The sequence below is a fragment of the Neovison vison genome, chromosome 8 (assembly GCF_020171115.1).
Source record: "Neovison vison isolate M4711 chromosome 8, ASM_NN_V1, whole genome shotgun sequence".
Taxonomy (NCBI): Eukaryota; Metazoa; Chordata; class Mammalia; order Carnivora; family Mustelidae; genus Neogale; species Neogale vison.
Window position 1 is genome coordinate 38,690,320 of NC_058098.1, and position 20,055 is coordinate 38,710,374.

General features: G+C 37.0%; 1 protein-coding gene across 4 annotated transcripts in view; it reads right to left on the reverse strand.

Moving 5' to 3' along the window:
• TASP1 (taspase 1) overlaps positions 1-20,055 on the reverse strand; it is a 283,764-nt gene that overhangs the window by 33,211 nt on the left and 230,498 nt on the right. For 3 of the 4 annotated variants that reach the window (XM_044263461.1, XM_044263466.1, XM_044263465.1), the window contains one exon: positions 7,120-7,193. In XM_044263461.1, the coding sequence (XP_044119396.1) occupies positions 7,120-7,193 (74 nt within the window). Of the gene's footprint in view, positions 1-1,483; positions 1,620-7,119; positions 7,194-20,055 lie in introns of those variants that run through there. The other variant, XM_044263462.1, reaches the window with a different exon arrangement.

Consider the following 20,055-nt stretch of genomic DNA (forward strand, 5'->3'; position numbering starts at 1 on the left):
CTCTTTTCTGACCTGTTTTCTGGTTGAGTATTTTGTAATATACTTTCTCATATGTCTCCTATTAATTTTTTATTATGTTTAAATTTATTATTCTAGAAATTAAAATGCATCCTTATCTCAAACTACATTCAAATACTAACATACTGTCTTTTAAACAATGTAAGAACTTTACAGCTATATAATTCCAAATGCACAAATCCTAGCCCTGTTGTCATAGTTCTATAGGTGACCTTCTTCAGTTTCTTAAATTCATTTTCCATCTTGTGCTTAAGTTTGGACAATTTATACAGACTGGTTTTCAAGTTCACTAACCATATTTTCCACCCCAATCTCCTGTTAAACCCAACAAATAAGTTACTTGCTTCTGATACTGTATTTTTCAGTTATACCATTTGTTTATTTCTTTTTATAGTTATCACAATTATTTTATAATCCTTCTCCACTAATTCCAACATCTAGGTCATCTGTGGGGATAAGCTTCCATTGGCTGGTTTTATTCTGCTTCAGAGGAATATATATATATATATATATATATATATTTTTTTTTTTTAAGATTTATTGATTTATTTTAGAGAGAAAAGAGGTAGGGGGAGAAGCAGAGGGAGAGACAGAACCCTGAATCAGACACCCCGCTGAGTGGGGAGCCCAAAGAAGAGTCAGTCCCTGGACCCTGAGATCATGACCTGAGTGAAATCAAGAGTTGTTGCCACCCAGGCATCCCAGAGGACTCGTAATTTTTATTGTATGACAGATACTATCTGTTAAAAAAAAAAAAAAGTAAATTATATTTAAAGTGGATATTTATCCTAAGAAAATGGCAAACTCCCTCCCTCCCTCTAGGTTGAGGACTCTGAGTCAGTCTAATCTCTATGTGAGCTGGTTCTGGGCATTGTGGTAATTTCAGATTTAGTTCACTATAGGCTAATATTCTGAGGTCTGGATCAGGAATTTCCCTTAAGCAAGGTATGGGATCTGAGCCCTGATGAGAATCTGAAGTCTTCCCTATGTTTTATAATCCAGTTGCCAATATTCTAATCATGGGAGATTTTCTTTGTTTATAGCCCAGCCACCAGATTTCTGGGTTGCTTAGGTGTTCTCTTTGATCTTGATAAGCTTCCCCAGTTTCCTATGCCATGGCATATTTCTTCACCCTGTTGCCCAGGTACTAGCCGTCAATAGTATACTGCCTTGCTCCTGGAGGTCCTGTATAGCTTGTAGGAATAAGGCAGGCCTTTTCTCATTTCTTTTCTTTAACCCAGCCTTCTCTTGCAACTGCCTTGCACTTGATAAAGGCCATAATACCTCAGAAAGATGTCTCTCAGTTCTCCTATTCTACGTCCAGTCTTTTCTTGGCTACTGTCATGTATTTGGTGCAAAACCTACACACTACAATGAATCAAGCTCAGTTCTTTGCCATGCTCCAAGCCCTTGGTGTGCTCATTTGGTGAAGGCTTCATAGGGAAGAAATGGTAGTGGATGCAAGACTCACCCTGTGGCTGGGGCTTCTTAGGATTTTAATCTCTCATATAGCTCACATGAGGCTATAAGTGGTTCATTAAAAGTTTGGCTGGTTTCTCTTTATATTCTTTTACATCATTTTTACTCCTCTTCCCATTGTTCTGCCAAAAATAAATGAGTCAAGAGTTTTTTTCTGTCCTAGAAGTCTTTCTGGAACTTAGTTCATTTAGATTTTTCTAGCATACTCAGATTTTTTAATTTTTTTAAATTCATAATTTTATATTTCATCCAGCTCATTCTCATTGTTGGAAGTAGGAGCAAAACTCTCCTCCTCTTAACTGGGAGTGGAAATCTCTTTTCCAATTCCTTTGATAACTCCTTCTTGTATACCTCCCATTTTATATTTGTCTTCCTCCTATGATTTTATTTGAGAGGTACATTAAGCCAATTAAAAACTCTCAGATATCCCATCTGTCCTATTCCTTCTAAACAGATGTTTATTGAGATTTTTTTAAAGCCTCAGAAACTATCTTCGAAAAAACAAAATTTAAAAAAATGATACACTACATTGGGATTGCAAAAATTCTACTGAAATTTGAACAGTAATATATCTGCTTATATAATCTAGAATGCAGAGTTTAGAATTTAGAATTTTGCAGATTGGAGGCAAGTATCTGGGCATTATGGGTCATAATATATACAAATATCCATTATATATAAAATATATCCATAATATACCAAGGACTTAACAGAATTCAGTCATCTGTATTTAGAGAGACAGATTTTGTTTCTTTGTTGTTATCATACTTTATCCCAGAAAGGATTTAAGGCATAGTAAGATATTCTTTTTTTTTTTTTAAGATTTTATTTATTTATTTGACAGATAGAGATTGCAAGTAGGCAAAGAGGCAGGCAGAGAGAGAGGAGAAAGGAGGAAGCAGGCTCCCCGCTGAGCAGAGAGCCCAATGCAGGGCTTGATCCCCAAACCCTGGGATCATGACCTGAACTGAAGGCAGAGGCTTTAACCCATTGAGCCACCCAGGTGCCCCAGCATAGTAAGATATTCTTATTCTCATTTTACAGATAAGGCCTCTGAGATCCCAAGAGGCAGAGTGATAACACTAACAGGTACACAGAGTGAGGGAGAAAATCCAGGCTCCAACTGCCTGGCAGTGCACTCATTCCAATATTTATTCATTTCAAAACTAATCAAATGTGCCAGAATATCCAAGGGCGATGTATATTTTTTAAAAGATTCTATTTATTTATTTGACAGAGAGAGAGAGAGAGAGAGATCACAAGTAGGCAGAGAGGCAGGCGGGGGGGGGGGAGAAGTAGGCCCCCTGCTGAGCAGAGAACCTGACTTGGGGCTCTATCCCAGGACCCTGGGTTCATGACCTGGCTGAAGGCAGAGGTTTAACCCACTGAGTCAGACACCCCAAGGATGATAAATTTTTTAAAATTTCTACACAAAAATAATTTCAAAATTACAGAATAGTTCAAGGAACATCTATACGTCCTTTACCCAAGTTCACCTATTGACAACATTTTGCTCCATTACTTTTTAATTTGCTATCTATCCATCCATCCATCCATATATTTCTTTTGGAGCATCAAGAAGATATTGTACATATTATGGCCCTCTATACCTATGTACTTGTGTATATTTTTTAAGAGTGAGGATATTTTTAATATACTACAGTACAGTCATAACAAATTTAAGAATGATCCAACATTTTTTATTATCTATATTCCAATTTTGTAAATTGACCTAATGCATTTATAGCATTTTCCCCCGCCCACATAGGATCCAGTATAGGATCAGGTATTGCATTTTGTTGCCAAGACTCTCATATTATTTAATCTGGAGCACTTCCCTGAGCCTTTGCCTTTTACGACACTGACATTTTTGAAGAATATACTCCCTTTTTTCTTTCTTCATAGAATGTTCCTCATTTTAGATTTGTCTGATGTTTCCTTGTGATTAGATTCAGGTTATGCACTTCCAGATGGAATAGTACAAAAGTGATGTTGTGTCTTTCTCATATTATCACATTCATAGGCACATGATGTCCATCTGCCCCTCATCGGCCACATTAATTTTGATCACAAGGTCAAGTTGTTGCCTGGTTTCCCCATTATATATTTATTATTTTTCTCTGCAACTAATAAGAAATCTGTGGGGAGACATTTTAAGACCTGCTCTTCCTCATGAATGAATTTTTATAACAGTATTTTCACTACTGTTATAAAAAGTGACCTCCACATAGTAAAAGAAATCTAGGTTTCACTTATTACACACTTCAATAAGTTTCATGCCGGTTTTAACATCTGTTTTTATCACAGTAGTCTATGCACACTGGGTGTTTATTAAAAACTGTTCATTAACTACTATCTGGGTAGGATATAGGCAATCTGATTTTTAAATCCAACTGCTATCAATGCCTTAATTTTGATTTAATAAAAAAAAACTCTTTAACTTAAGCTACAGGTTTAGAAATTAAATAATATAATTACGAGGATGTTCTAGAAAAAAAAAAAGAAAAGAAAAGAAAGAAATTTTTAAAAGAATCTACCTCTATTTATTCAAATTGTATATGGACTCTGGTTACTATAATATATATTATCCAGCCTTTTTAAAGCACTGTGATTTTGAGGTGAGCTTTAATTCAAGGCCTTACCTTGGACTGAACGTAGCTAGGTTATATAAAATGTTCGAATGGCCAGGTGGCTTTAGGTTCTGAGTTTGGTAACAAAAAGACCAAATTTAAAAAAAAAAAAAAAAAGCTTTTTAGAAATAGTTTTTAAATTTAAAAAAAAATGTGTGTGTTTTGTTGTTGGTGGTTGTGGGTTTTGTTTTGTTTTAAAAAATTTAAAAAATTTTTAATTTTTGCTCCTTTGCTACCATGGATCTCAACATTATATGAGAACATGTTTCACAAACTTGAATGGGCATGCCATTAATTCAGCAATTTTTTCATAGAAATCAGGAAACCATAAGTGTAGACCAAAAGTTTATTCTTTAAAAAGGAATACAAACTTTGCTATAGCTCCTTTCTCTTTTGAGCCCAACTTCTCATTTATAACATTGTCTTACTTGCAATACAATAAAATTCCAGCCTTTATGACAGAAGAGATGGGGTTTTTTGATCAATAGAATTCAGCAGCCGAAGCATTAGTGTTTGGGTTTTTTGGTTTGTTTTTTTTTTTTTTTCCTCCTTTCTGGAAAGCATTTGTAGCCACAGGCTCAAAGGAGGAAGAAAGGGAGAGGGATTAACTCTCTGCAAGGAGGTCAAAAACATAATTTACAAGTGAGGCAAGAGGAGCAGCTGTATCTGTTGGCCCAATCAAGACTACCAGCTGGAGAATTTACCAGCAATATGAAAACCACGTCCACCAGATGTCAAGCAATGCAACTAGAGGCCAAACATCTTTGGGCTCAATGCAGGACTCTCCACTCTCTTTAGTACCCATATTTCATGTTAAATAATTAAGGTGTCTTCCAAAGGCCACCAGCAGGGTAACTAGAACATTTCCGCACAAGGGACTTAATAACTTGATGGTACCTCCATCAGACTGGCTTCAACACTAAAGTCCACCTCATATATGTTCTTTTGTTAAAAAACAATTTTAGCTCAGAGCCAATATGTAAGGGGTGAGAGAAACTTATATGGCTGCAATCCATTACTGTGGCTTCTCAGGCTTATTTTATATTTGGCAATGGCTTTGTCATCGGGAAGAAAACAACGTTCTGAAAATACTTTTTTGAATAACCATTTTCCACTCATTCTTTAAGCCTGTGCTGTTCAATAGTAGCCATCGCACCACGTGGGGCTATCTAAATTAAAAATAAGTATTTTAAATTAAATTTAAACTAATTTAAAATTCTGTTCCTCATGCAAACTAGCCATATTTCAGGTGCTCAATAGCCACATGTGACTAGTAGCTAACCTACTGGACGACAAAATACACACACACACACACACACACACACACACACACACATATATATATATATATAAAACATTTCAGTCATCACAGAAAATTCTATTAGGCAATGTTACTCTAAACTCAAAAATCATCTTTTTTAATTTTTTTTAACATTTTTTAAGAGAGAGAGAGAAAACAAGTGTGGGAGGGGCTGAGGAGCAGAGGGAGAAGAGAGGAGAATCTTAAGCAGGCTCCATGCCCAGCACAGAGCCCAATACAGGGCTTGAACTCACAAACCTGAGTTCATGATCTGAGCTGAAACCAACAGTTGGATGCTTAAGGGACTGAGCCACCCAAGCATCCCTCAAAAGTCACCTTTAAAATAAGAAACTATAATTTCCAGGGCACCTGGGTGGCTCAGTGGGTTAAGCCTCTGCCTTCGGCTCAGGTAACGATCTCAGAGTCATGGGATCGAGCCCTGCGTCAGGTTCTCTGCTCAGCGGGGTGCCTGTTTCCCCCCACTCTCTGCCTGTTGCTCTGCCTACTTGTGATCTCTCTTTGTCAAATAAATAAATTTTTTAAAAAATCTTTTAAAAAAAACTATAATTTCCTTCTGTATATACTATGAAAGAAAGCAATCTCTGTGCATTCTCTTATGAAATAAGTCTGGTGAGGGGAAGACAAAGAGGAGGAGAACTCAATAATATTGTTATGACTATAAACCAATCTTTGTCTGATAAAATGCTCTTGTATGCTGTACTCACAAAAGCCTTGTGATGCTACTGGCTTGCTGGATAATATACAGAGGTCAGACTGGGTGGGTTAGTTAAATGACAAATAAGCGATAAACTGACATGTATCCTTAATTTGTTAATGATTCAATCTATATCAGACATTGATATTAGTTTTCCTTACTTATATCTCCAAATGTACAACATAAATTATGTTAAGAGGCTGCTCACTTCATAGCTTTGCAATTAAGTTATTTTAATACCAAGTAAATATCATATGCCATATGTGTTTCTAAAAATTTTATGAAGACCAACATCAGGCCAGTATAAATACTAAAATCCATAAATTATATTTCTTATATAGACTCACCCATTATGGATGCAGGGAAACCAAGCAATGCATGAGTAGCTGTGTATGTCTGTGTGACTGTTGTGACTCACGGAGGGATGCATGCCACAGGCACGTGTCACACAGGGCACAGACCTTTGACTCTGCTCACAAGGACACTGAGCCATGGCATGCCAGGACACACCAGAACACTAGACAAGTCATGTGCAAGCACCTCGCCCACCTCCACCCTGGCACATGCAGAGTGCTATCTAGGCACTCAGCTTTCTTTACCTGTTTCCTTGATCTATTCCAACACTCCCTGCAAAATCACTCAGCTCTGTCAGCCCATCAGCTCTACTCCCATTTTCTCTTCCCAATCCCCAGTTTCCTCTTTTCTAGTTATTTATAGTTGATGAGAAAGAACAAGATGAAAATAAAGGGGTTGGGGGGTAGTATTTCCTAATCTCTCCTGCTCTGTCATCAAAAGCTAAAAAGATCTGCTGTTTTTTCTTTGGGATCATTAACTGTACTTAATCAGATTCTCATAAAGATCACAGAGCTACTGTCTAACAGAGGCTGAAAAAAAAATACATTTTATCAACTTAACTGGTTAGAGGTTCATGCAACAGCCGCAAGGTTTTCAGGTTATGCCCCAGTTTTCCCGCTTACCTTGGCTTTCCCATCCTGGGCTGACATATATCCAACACACATGCTTTCTGTCGTGTGGCTCCACAAAAATTCCACTGCCGTGGAAGAGAACACAAATAGGCACATTCAGATCACAGATGGAAAATAAATCTTTGCTTTTTAATAGAACAGTTAAAGATAGCTTTATATTTTAACACACTCAGTTCCCTACTTTCCATTTGGTCCTTCATAAATGTCAAGATGATTTAGTACTCAAAACTGTGTGATGCCATTTACTGTGAAATGAAAAATGTATTTCTTTCTTGTCAAAACTTATGATTATTACATGTAAAATAAATGCTCTTCTGTTTGAAACTTGTAGCCTAAAATTAACACATGCACTACATACTCATACATACAGTACACAATGATTTAGCACATGTAATATTCCATAACGTAGTTTCCGTAGTTTCTTTTAACACACACACACACACACACACACAGAGTCTTGGTTTCTAACTACCATTCTCCATAAAAAGGATTCCTTGGAGAATATTCATTCCAGGGCTGGGGCAGAGAAATTATAAAATGAATCTGGAACATCTTATTGTGCCAGAAAGTAAGGAACTGCTCAAAGAATGATGACAACTTATCAAAATGACCCAGACATCAGCCTGAAGGAGTTCCCACTAGTCAAATCAGAGTCAAACTAAGTGTCAAAATAAATAATGATAGTAATGCATTTTAACCACCAAATAAAATAAGAAGCATTGAGACTATACTAATGCAAATAAATAAATGAATAAATAAATGAGGGAGAAGAGAAAGCTCTTCCTTCTGTCAGAATGCCAACTAATAAACAGAAGAAATAACAGAGTTAGAAAACCATCATGACTGCTAAAACTAGTGGGTGACAACTTGAAGAGGAGAAAGCTATCTACGTAGTCTCAAAGTATCTCCATAAAGTTCTTACTAAGTGTAATGAGGAGAAGTATAAGTTCACTGTGGAGAAACCAATGAAGCTACCTTAATCAAATGATGGAAACTCACCTCACCTATTAAGGGAAAATCAACACCATGTGCCTCCTGATAAGATACTGTGGGACACACCACTTCTGTTGTACTTCTGCAAAAACTGCAGAACCCAGACTGCATGAGGAAACACCACACAAATCTCACACAGGAACGCTACTAAATAACTGGTTTGAACTCTTCAAAAATGTCAAAGTCAAAACATACATAGGAAGTTGAGAAACTGTTTCCATTTAAAGGAGATATGACAACTAAATGCAATTTGTTATCCTACATTGATCTGGGTGCGGTGTCATAGGAACATTATAGAGACAACTGATGAAATTTAAGAAGGGACTATGGATTAGAAAATAATGCTGCATCAATATTAAATTTTATGATTTTGATAACTGCACTGTATATTTAGAGGAATGACCTGTCCATAAGAAATATACACTGAATTATTAAGAGGAAAGATAGCAAACATCCATCTTGACTTCAAATAGTTCAGAAAAAGCATGCACATGTTTCAGTGTATGAGTGTGGGTGGATAGGTGGGTAGGTGGGTGTGGGTGTAGGAGGAAGACAGGAGAACGAAGGAGTGAAGATGGAAAAACAAATGGGGGATAAAGAAAAGAATGTGTGAATCTGGGTAAAGGAACAGTAGATGTCCTTGTACTGTTCTTGTAACTTTTCTGTAAGTTTGAAATTATACCTAAATAAAAAGTTACAAAAAGAAAAATCCACATACAGAGACACACACAAAACCCTATCACCTTCAAGTAAATATTTTCAAAAATCTATGGTTTTTTTTCTAAACCAGAGAGGGAGACAGACCATAAGAGACTCTTAATCTCAGGAAACAAACTGAGGGTTGATGAGGTGGAGTGGGGCTGGGAGGGATAGAGTGACTGGGTGATGGACACTGGGGAGGGTCTATGCTACAGTGAGTGCTGTGAATTGTGTAAGACTGATGAATCACAGACCTGTACCCGTGAAACAAATAATTCATTATATTTTAATAAAAAATAAAAAAAAACAAAACAAAAAATTCTATGGTGTTTTTAAAAAGGCATTTTTTAAGTTTTGACATACTTCTCCAACAAAAATTTCAAAACTCCCTGATAATAAAATTGCATTGCTCAACATTAAACCTTCTGGGTTCCAGGCCATCCATCTGTTTATATCTCTGAGCTAATTAAGCCTGAAGACAAGTGTTTGAGTTGAGACACAACTGTGGGATCAGTGATCCTAGACTCTAAAGGCTTTGCCAGACATGTGGGGAAGAAAGAAGCAGTAAGGGGCAAAAGTGAGTTCCTCAGATACATGGCTCATTCCCTCATCATTAATTAATTATCAAACCTGCCAACCTGCTCAACAGACGCTCCACTGAAGAGTGCAGGAAAACAGTGTCACGCAATGAAGCAAGTTCTCTTCAACAGATGTTTTTTCTTCCTCACACATCTGCTTTGAACTTCAAAAATCCTGAAGTCCAGAGCAAGGTCTGGGATATTCTAAATTGCCTAATAGAGCAAAGGCATTCAAGTCTTACTGAATTTCCTTAGAGTAGTGACAAAGCAATTCTATTTAAATATAAAGTTAAGGGATTTCTAAAATTGTGACTTCTCCTTATGCCCCAAATGTTAAGGTGGCTCAGGAATTAGCCATGGAAAGAAAAACACATGGAAATATAGTTGATCTAATTATGAAAGTAAAGGATAAGAACATTACACTTTATTTTTTAAGATACAATTGCACTTATTTTAAATGTATTACTCCCTCTAAAAATGTGGCCTACTTTAAGGAAATGTAATATATAAAAAAATTTAGAATTATGAAACAGGATAAATTGGGTACAGTGACTGACTTCATTAAATAATTGGTTTTATACTGAAGGGTTTCCAGTGAAGTTTCTAGACATAGCTTAGGAGTTTTTAAAGAAAGTAACTCAGTGTCTAGAAATTCAATCTTCATTTATTCTTTTCACAGTTATTGCCAAAAAAATATATTTTTGCAATGTGCTTTGTACTGACACATTATTTTTAATACCTACAATTCAAATACTTATGTATGAGTTAGAAGTTCAGGCTAACCTGAGAAACTCAACAGAAATAATTTGCAATTTATATGATAGGATGCTTCTGAAAAGGAATCCTGTTTATTGAAGTGTATGTCTTAACTCAAGTTAATTTAACAAAATATTGCTTGGTCATGGGCTTTAGAGAAACAGGAGAGAGACGAACTAACATTAAGAATCCATCGTAAGCCAGGCACTGTCTTTTGTAATAGAACACAGTAAAGCCTGAATGGGGAATCTGAGACTAAGAGCAGGTAAGTAACATAGTTTAGGTCATTTTAGTAAGTGCACAAACTACAATTCAAACAGGACTTTTGGATTCCAAAACCTGGTGACCTTCCATTGTTCTATTGCTTTAAAATTTACACAGCTTAGAAAGATTCATAATTAGTTTCACTGAGAGGATTAAATTCATTAAAAACACCAAAGGACCAACAAAACATCATATACAACAGAACTATTAGATATCATTTAAGAAGAGCTTTTATAGTTTTAGACTTTTTTTAAGTTTTATTTTTATTTAAAATTAGTTAACATACAGTGCAATATTGGTTTCTGGAGTAGAATTCAGTGATTCATCACTTATGTACAACACCAAGTGCTCATCACAACAAGTGCCCTCTTTAATACTCATCACCCATGTAGCCCATCACCCACACACATCCGTTCATCAACCCTGTTTGTTCTTAACAATAGAGTTTGTTCTCTATTGTTAAGAGTCCCCTATGGTTGGTTTCCCTCTCTCCTAGTTCCCCCCTCCTTCCCATATGTTCATCTGTTTTGTTTCTTAAATATCACATATGAGTAGAATCATATGGTATTTGTCTTTCTCTGAATGACTTATTTCACTTGGCATAATACACTCTAGTTCCATCCACGTCATTGCAAATGACAAGATTTCATTCTTTACCACCTCTTCTTTATCCACTCATCAGTCAATGGACATTTGGACTCTCTTCATGGCTAGGCTATTGTTGATAATGCTGCTATAAACGTCAGGGTACATGTATCCCTTTGACTCTGTATTTTTTATCCTTTGGGTAAATACCTAGCAGTGCAATTGCTAGACTGTAGGGTAGTTCTACTTCCTATTTTTTGAGGAACCTCCACAGTGTTCTCCAGAGTGGCTGCACCAGTTTGCATTCCCATCAACAATGCAAGGGAGTTCCTTTTTCTCCACATTCTTGTCAACATTTGTTTATGTGTTGCTAATTTTTGCCATTCTGACAGGTGTGAGGTTGTATCTTATTGTGGTTTTGATTTGTATTTCCCTGATGAGTGATATTGAGCATCTTTTTATGTCTCTGTTAGCCAACTGGATATCTTCTTTGGAAAAGTGTCTATTCATGTCTTCTACACATTTCTTTTCTGGGTTATTTGTTCTTTGGGTGTTGAATTTGATAAGTTCTTTAGAGATTTTGGATACTAACCCTTAAAACGATAACAAAACTCAGAGTCTACTAAAGACAAGATCAATACATTTGACTGTATTAAAAATGTTTATGGTGGGGAGGAGTCAAGATGGCAGAGAAGTAGCAGGCTGAGACTACTTCAGCTAGCAGGAGATCAGCTAGATAGCTTATCTAAAGATTGCGAACACCTGCAAATCCATCGGCAGATCGAAGAGAAGAAGAACAGTAATTCTAGAAACAGAAAAACAACAACTTTCTGAAAGATAGGACTGGCGGAGAAGTGAATCCAAAGCGACGGAAGGATAGACCCCGGGTGGAGGGGCCAGCTCCCGGCAAGCGGCGGAGCAATGGAGCACAAAATCAGTACTTTTAAAAGTCTGTTCTGCTGAGGGACATCGCTCCAGAGGCTAAACCTCAGGTCCCACAGGGTCACAGAAGGATTGGGGGTGTCTGCGTGACGCAGAGCTTGTGGGAATTAGAACCGGAAAGCCAGCTACAGAGACAGAGCCGACAGTAAGCTCACAGCTCGGGGTTACCTTGAACCTGACGCAGGCTCAGTGAGCTCGGAGCTTGGCCGGAGGTCAGGCAGATGGGAGTAACTGGGCGCTGTTCTCTGAGGGTGCACTGAGGAGTGGGGCCCCGGGCTCTCGGCTCCTCCGGGCCGGAGACCAGGAAGCCACCATTTGTATTCCTGTCCTCTGGAACTCTACGGAAAGTGCTCAGGGAGGAAAAGCTCCTGAAAGCAAACCCCAGCGGATTACTCAGCAGAGCCCCTGGTAAGGGCGCTGCAATTCCGCCTGGGGCAAAGACACTTGAGAATCACTACACCAGGCCCCTCCCCCAGAAGATCAACAAGAAATCCAGCCAAGACCAAGTTCACTTACCAAGGAGTACGGTTTCAATACCAAGGAGAGCAGCAGAATTCCAGAGGAGGAGAAAGCAAAGCACGGAACTCATGGCTTTCTCTCTGTGATTTTTTAGTCTTGCAGTTAATTTAAATTTTTTTTTCATTTTTTTTCTCTTCTTCTGCTAAAATTTTTTTTAACTTTTACCATTTTCCTTTTTAACGTTTTTTAACTAGTTTATCTAATATATATATTTTTTCTTTTTTATACTTTTTTTATCCATTTTCTTTTTTTAATTCTATTCTTTTTTTTTTTCTTTCTTTCCTTTTGAACCTCTTTTTATCCCCTTTCTCTCCCCTCACAATTTGGGATCTCTTCTGATTTGGTTAAAGCATATTTTCCTGGGGTTGTTGCCACCCTTTTAGTATTTTACTTGCTCCTTCATATACTCTTATCTGGACAAAATGACAAGGTGGAAAAAGTCACCACAAAAAAAAGAACAAGAGGCAGTACCAAAGGCTAGGGACCTAATCAATACAGACATTGGTAATATGTCAGATCTAGAATTCAGAATGACAATTCTCACGGTTCTAGCCGGGCTCGAAAAAGGCATGGAAGATATTAGAGAAACCCTCTCGGGAGATATAAAAGCCCTTCCTGGAGAAATAAAAGAACTAAAATCTAACCAAGTTGAAATCAAAAACGCTATTAATGAGGTGCAATCAATAATGGAGGCTCTCACTGCTAGGATAAATGAGGCAGAAGAAAGAATTAGCGATATAGAAGACAAAATGACAGAGAATAAAGGAGCTGAGCAAAAGAGGGACAAACAGCTACTGGACCATGAGGAGAGAATTCGAGAGATAAGTGACACCATAAGACGAAACAACATTAGAATAATTGGGATTCCAGAAGAAGAAGAAAGAGAGAGGGGAGCAGAAGGTATACTGGAGAGAATTATTGGGGAGAATTTCCCCAATATGGCAAAGGGAACGAGCATCAAAATTCAGGAGGTTCAGAGAACGCCCCTCAAAATCAATAAGAATAGGCCCACACCACGTCACCTAATAGTAAAATTTACAAGCCTTAGTGACAAAGAGAAAATCCTGAAAGCAGCCTGGGAAAAGAAGTCTGTAACATACAATGGTAAAAATATTAGATTGGCAGCGGACTTATCCACAGAGACCTGGCAGGCCAGAAAGAGCTGGCATGATATTTTCAGAACACTAAACGAGAAAAACATGCAGCCAAGAATACTATATCCAGCTAGGCTATCATTGAAAATAGAGAGATTAAAAACTTCCAGGACAAACAAAAACTGAAAGAATTTCCAAACACCAAACCAGCTCTACAGGAAATATTGAAAGGGGTCCTCTAAGCAAAGAGAGAGCCTACAAGTGGTAGATCAGAAAGGAACAGAGACCATATACAGTAACAGTCACCTTACAGGCAATACAATGGCACTAAATTCATATCTCTCAATAGTTACCCTGAATGTTAATGGGCTAAATGCCCCAATCAAGAGACACAGGGTATCAGAACTCTCAACACCCAAAGAACAAATAACCCAATCAAGAAATGGGCAGAGGACACGAACAGACATTTCTGCAAAGAAGACATCCAGATGGCCAACAGACACATGAAAAAGTGCTCCATATCACTCGGCATCAGGGAAATACAAATCAAAACGACAATGAGATATCACCTCACACCAGTCAGAATGGCTAAAATCAACAAGTCAGGAAATGACAGATGCTGGCGAAGATGCGGAGAAAGGGGAACCCTCCTACACTGTTGGTGGGAATGCAAGCTGGTGCAACCACTCTGGAAAACAGCATGGAGGTTCCTCAAAATGTTGAAAATAGAACTGCCCTATGACCCAGCAATTGCACTACTGGGTATTTACCCTAAAGATACAAACGTAGTGATCCAAAGGGGCACGTGCACCCAAATGTTTATAGCAGCAATGTCCACAATAGCCAAACTATGGAAAGAACCTAGATGTCCAACAACAGATGAATGGATAAAGAAGATGTGGTATATATACACAATGGAATACTATGCAGCCATCAAAAGAAATGAAATCTTGCCATTTGCGACAACATGGATGGAACTAGAGCGTATCATGCTTAGTGAAATAAGTTAAGCGGAGAAAGACAACTGTCATATGATCTCCCTGATATGAGGAAGTGGTGATACAACATGGGGGCTTAAGTGAGTAGAAGAAGAATCAATGAAACAAGATGGGATAGGGAGGGAGACAAAACATAAATGACTCTTAATCTCACAAAACAAACTGAGGGTTGCTGGAAGGAGGGGGGTCCGGAGAAGGGGGGTGAGGTTATGTACATTGTGGGGGGGTGTGCTTTGGTGAGTGCTGTGGGGTGTGTGGACCTGGCGATTCACGGACCTGTACCCCTGGGGATAAAAATATACGTTTATAAAAAATAAAAAATTTTGAAAAAAAAAGAAAGAAATGATTGTCTAGGGACACCTGGGTGGCTCAGTGGGTTAAAGCCTCTGCTTTCGGCTCAGGTCATGATCCCAGGGTCCTGGGATTGAGCCCCACATCGGGCTCTCTGCTCAGCAGGCAGCCTGCTCCCCCCCCACTTGTGATCTCTGTCAAATAAATAAATAAAATCTTAAAAAATAAAAAAATAAAAAATAAAAAATGTTTATGGTATTTTCTTTTGCCATATGGGAAAAAAAAGGTCAAGAGATAAACGACAAACTAGGGATAATATCTGCAATTTGTAGCATAGAAGAAGGGCTAATTTTCTTTATATCTGAAGATTTGTCACAAATCAGTAAAAAAAAAAAGACAAAAAGAAAACTAAAAGGAGTATGACTAGCTCTAAAACATGAAAAGATCTTCTTCATTTCTCATAGTAAGAGAAATGCAGTTAAAACCACAAAATATCATTATCCAACTATCAGATTATCAGATAGCAAAAGTTTGAAACAACATTTTTAGCTGGGGGTGGAGAAAAATCACTCTCACTTACTAATGATAGTGGCATGGCCATTTGAAAATATCCTTGCAATTTGAGGTAGTTATGTTCTATAATGTTGCCATGAACACTGAATTAGCAAACACTGAGCCACTGCTCCTAAGGGAAATACAGGGTTAGGTTCCTACAAGCCTCTGGTCATAACCATTTTCAATCAATAAGTAACCTTATTTTATGTCTTTCTCTATAAGACATCTTATTTAATACATTTTTCTTATAAGCAATTAATCACACATAATCTTTCTTTATAACACAATACTAACAAAGAAGAGTTTAACATTTTCCTCACCCTGGATAACCTGCTCATGAATTTCTTTGGTTTTCAGCCCCACAATAATGTTGTCCCCTATGCTCTGCTTATTTGTCATTACTTCATGAACCCACAAGTTGAGCTACTTTTCCAGCTTTTCCATGGCCTCAGATGTTACCTTAGCAGTTTCTGGAGCAGTCTCACATACAATTCAATGAATTTCCTCCTCCTTTTTCTGGATGTACAATATTGTTGATTCATTAACTTTGAACTCATGACTATCAGCATTGTAACTCTTGCCTGAATGAAGCCTACTGAGCACACACTTTCTCCACAAGATAGAACAATCTCCTTGCACAAAGAAACACTAGGCAGCACTTCAGCACTGTTCTTGGGGACCACTTTATTTTTTAATTTTGCTAAGATTTTAATTCCAGTATGGTTAACATACGGTGTTATAATTAGTTTCACGTGTATAATATAATGATTCAACAATTCTATACATTACTCAGTGCTAATCATGTAAAGTGTTCTTTAATCCCCATCACCAATTTCATCCATTCTCCCACCAATCTCCCTTCTGGGAACTATCAGTTTGTTCTCTATAATTAAGAGTCTGTTTCTTGATTTGTCTTTCTCTCTCTCTCTCTCTTTCCTTCTGTTTTTATTATTTCTTAAATTCAAAATATGACTGCAATCATATGGTATTTACCTTTCCCTGACTTATTTCACTTAGCATTATACCCTCTAGCTCCATTCATGTTGCTGAAAATGGCAAAATTCAATCTTTTACAGCTGAATAATATCCTATTATACATATAGACCACATCTTCTTTATCCATTCATCTATCGATGGATACTTGGAATGCTTCCATAATTTGGCCATTGTAAATAATGCTGCAATAAACGTAGTGGTGAATGTATTCCTCTGTACTAGTGTTTTTGCATTTTTAATTCACAAAAATGTGAATGCTGGATTATAGGGTAGTTCTCTTTTGAACTTTTTGAGGACCCCTCCCATACCTTCTTCCATAGTGACTGAACCTTTTGCCTTCCCACCAATAGTGAGGGGGTTCCTTTATCTCCATATCTTTGCCAACACTTGTATGGATTTTAGCCATTCTGACAGGTGTGAGGTGATATCTTATTGTAGTTTTTATCTACATTCCTCTGATGATGAGTGACGTTGAGCATCTTCTTGTATGTCTAATAGCCATATATATTTTTTCTTTGAAGAAATCTCAGTTCATGTTTTCTGCTCATTTTTTAATTGGGTTATTTTTGAGGTGTTGAGTTTTATACATTCTTTACATATTTTGGATACTAACCCTTTATCAGATATGTCATTTGCAAATATCTTTTCCCATTTTGCAGGCTGTCTTTTAGTTTTGCTGATTGTTTCCTTCACTATGTAGAAGCCTTTATTTTGATGTAGTCCCAACAATTTGTTTTTGCTTTTACTTCCCTTCTCTCAAGGGACATTAAAAAAGAAGCTGCTATAGCCAATGTCGAAGAAGTTACTGCCTGTGTTCTTGTCTAGGATTTTTATGGTTGAAAGTCTCGCATTTAGGACTTTAATCCATTTTGAATTTATTTTTGTGTGTGTAGTTTTATTCTTTTGCATATTGCTGTCCTGTTTCCCCAGTACCATTTATTGAAGACAGTGTCTTTTTTCCCATTAGACATTCTTTCCTGCTTTGTGAAAGATTAACTGACCATATAGTTGTGGGTTCATTTCTGGATTTTCTATTCTATTTCCCTGATTATGTGTCTATTTTTGTGCCAGGCCCATACTGTCTTGATCACTACAGCTTTGTAGTATAACTTCAGATTTGGAATTTTGACACCTCCAGCTTAGTTTTTCTTTTTCAAGATTGTTTTGGCCATTTGGGGTCTTTTGTGGTTCCATACAAATCTTAGAATTGCTTGTTCTGGTCTTGTGAAAAATGCTGTGGATATTTTGATAAGGACTGCATTAAATCCATAGGCTGCTTTGGGTAGTGTGGATATTTTAACAATATTTATTCTTCTAGTCCGTAAGCATGAAATGTCTTTCCATCTGTGTCTCTGGTTTCTTTCATCAGTGTTTTATAGTTTTCAGAGTACAGGTTTTTACCTCTGTAATTAATTTATTCCTGGATACTTTATTATTTTTGGTACAACTATAAATGGGATTGTTTTCATAATTTCTCCTTCTATTTCTTCATTATTATGCATAGAAATGCAACAGATTCCTATACAATGATTTTATATCCTGTGACCTTACTGAATTCACTTATCACTTCTAGTAGTTTTTTGGAGGTTTTTTTTTGTTTTGTTTTTTTGGTTTTTGTTTTTTTTTTTCCTGTGTATAGTATCATGTCATCTGCAAATAGTGAAAGTTTTACTTCTTCCTTACCATTTTGGATGCTTTTTATTCCATCCTCTTGTCTGACTGATGTGGCTAGAACTTCCAATATTATGTTAAATAAATGTGGTAAGAGTGGATATCCTTATCTTACTCCTTATCAGGAGAAAGCTTTCAGTTTTTCATCACTGATTATTATGTTAGCTGTGGGTTTTTCATTTATGGCCTTTATTATGGTGAGATACGTTCCCTCTAAACCTATGTTATTGAGGGTTTTTTTTTTTTTAATGATGAATGAATGTTGTACTTTGTCAAACGCTTTGTCTGCATCTACTGAAATGATCATATGGCTTTTATCCTTTTTCTTGTTGATATGATGAATCATACTGATGCGAATACTGAATCACATCTACATCCTGTGAATAAATTCCATGTGATCACGGTGAATGACTTTTTTAATGTATTGTTGAATTCAGCTTGCTAGTATTTTGTTGAGGATTTTTGCATCTATGTTCAACAGAGATATTCGTCTGTAGTTCTCTTTTCTTGTTGTGTTTTTGTCTGGTTTTAGTACTGGAAGTTTTCCTTCCTTTTCCATTTTTTGAAGTAGTTTGAGAAGAAAGGGTATTAATGCTTCTTTAAATGTTCAGTAGAATTCACCTGTGAAGCCACCTGGTCCCAGACTTTAGTTTGTTGGAAGGTTTTTTTTTTTTATTACTGACTCAATTTCATTGCTGATAATCGATCTGTTCCAATTTTCTATTTCTTCCTGAAAGTTTGGTTTCTATTTCTTCCTGGTAGTTTTTAATGTTTCCAGGAATTTATCCATTTCTTCCAGGTTGTCCAGTTTGTTCACATATAAGTTTTCAAAATATTCTCTTAGAATCCTTTGTATTTCTATGGTGTTATTTGTTACTTCTCTTTCATTTCTGATTTTGTATGAGTTTTCTCTCTCTCTCTCTCTCTCTCTTTTTTTTTTTTTTTTTGGTCTTTTCATTTTTGTTTTAGTTTTTAAAGTAGGCTCCATACCCAGCATGGAGTCCAATGTGGGGCCTGAACTCATGACTCTGAGGTCAAGACCTGAGTTCAGATCAAGAGTTGGATGTTCAACTAACTGAGCCACCAAGGCATCCTCTCTCTCCTTTTGATGAGTCTGGCTAATGATTATCAATTTTGTTGATCTTTTCAAAGAACCAGCTCCTGCTTTCACCGATCTGTTCTAATGTCATCATTGTTGTTTTTAGTTCATATTTCATTTATTTCTGCTCTAGTATTTATTATTTATTTCATTCTATGGGTTTGGGATTTCATTTATTCTTCTTTTTCCAGCTGCTTTAGGCATAAGGTTAGGCTGTTTATGTGAGATTCTTCCTGCTTCTTGAGGTAGGCCTGTATTGTTATTAACCTTTCCTCTTAAAACAGCTTTTGCTGCATCCCAAACATTTCACACTGTCGTGATTTCATTTTAATTTTTTCCATGTATTTCTTTTTCATTTCCTCTGTGATTTCCTTTTTTTTTTTAAAGATTTTATTTATTTATTTGACAGAGAGAGATCACAAGTAGGCAGAGAGGCAGGCAGAGAGAGAGAGAGGAGGAAGCAGGCTCCCTGCTGAGCAGAGATCCCGATGTGGGACTCGATCCCAGGATCCCGAGATCATGACCTGAGCCGAAGGCAGCGGCTTAACCCACTGAGCCACCCAGGCGCCCTCCTCTGTGATTTCTTGGTTGACCCATTCATTGTTTAGTACCATGTTATTTAACCTCCACGTTTGTTCCCTTTCCAGATTTTTTTCTTGTGGTTGATTTCCAGTTTCATAGCATTGTGGTGAGAAGAAATGCATGGAATGACTTCAATCTCTTTGAACATGTTGAGATTTGTTTTGTGGGCTAACATGTGATCTATTCTGGAGAATGTTCCATGAGCACTTGAAAACAATGTGTATTCTGCTGTTTTAGGATGGAATGTTCTGAATTTATCTGTTAAATCTGTCCAGTCCAGTGTGTCATTCAAAGCCACTGTTTCC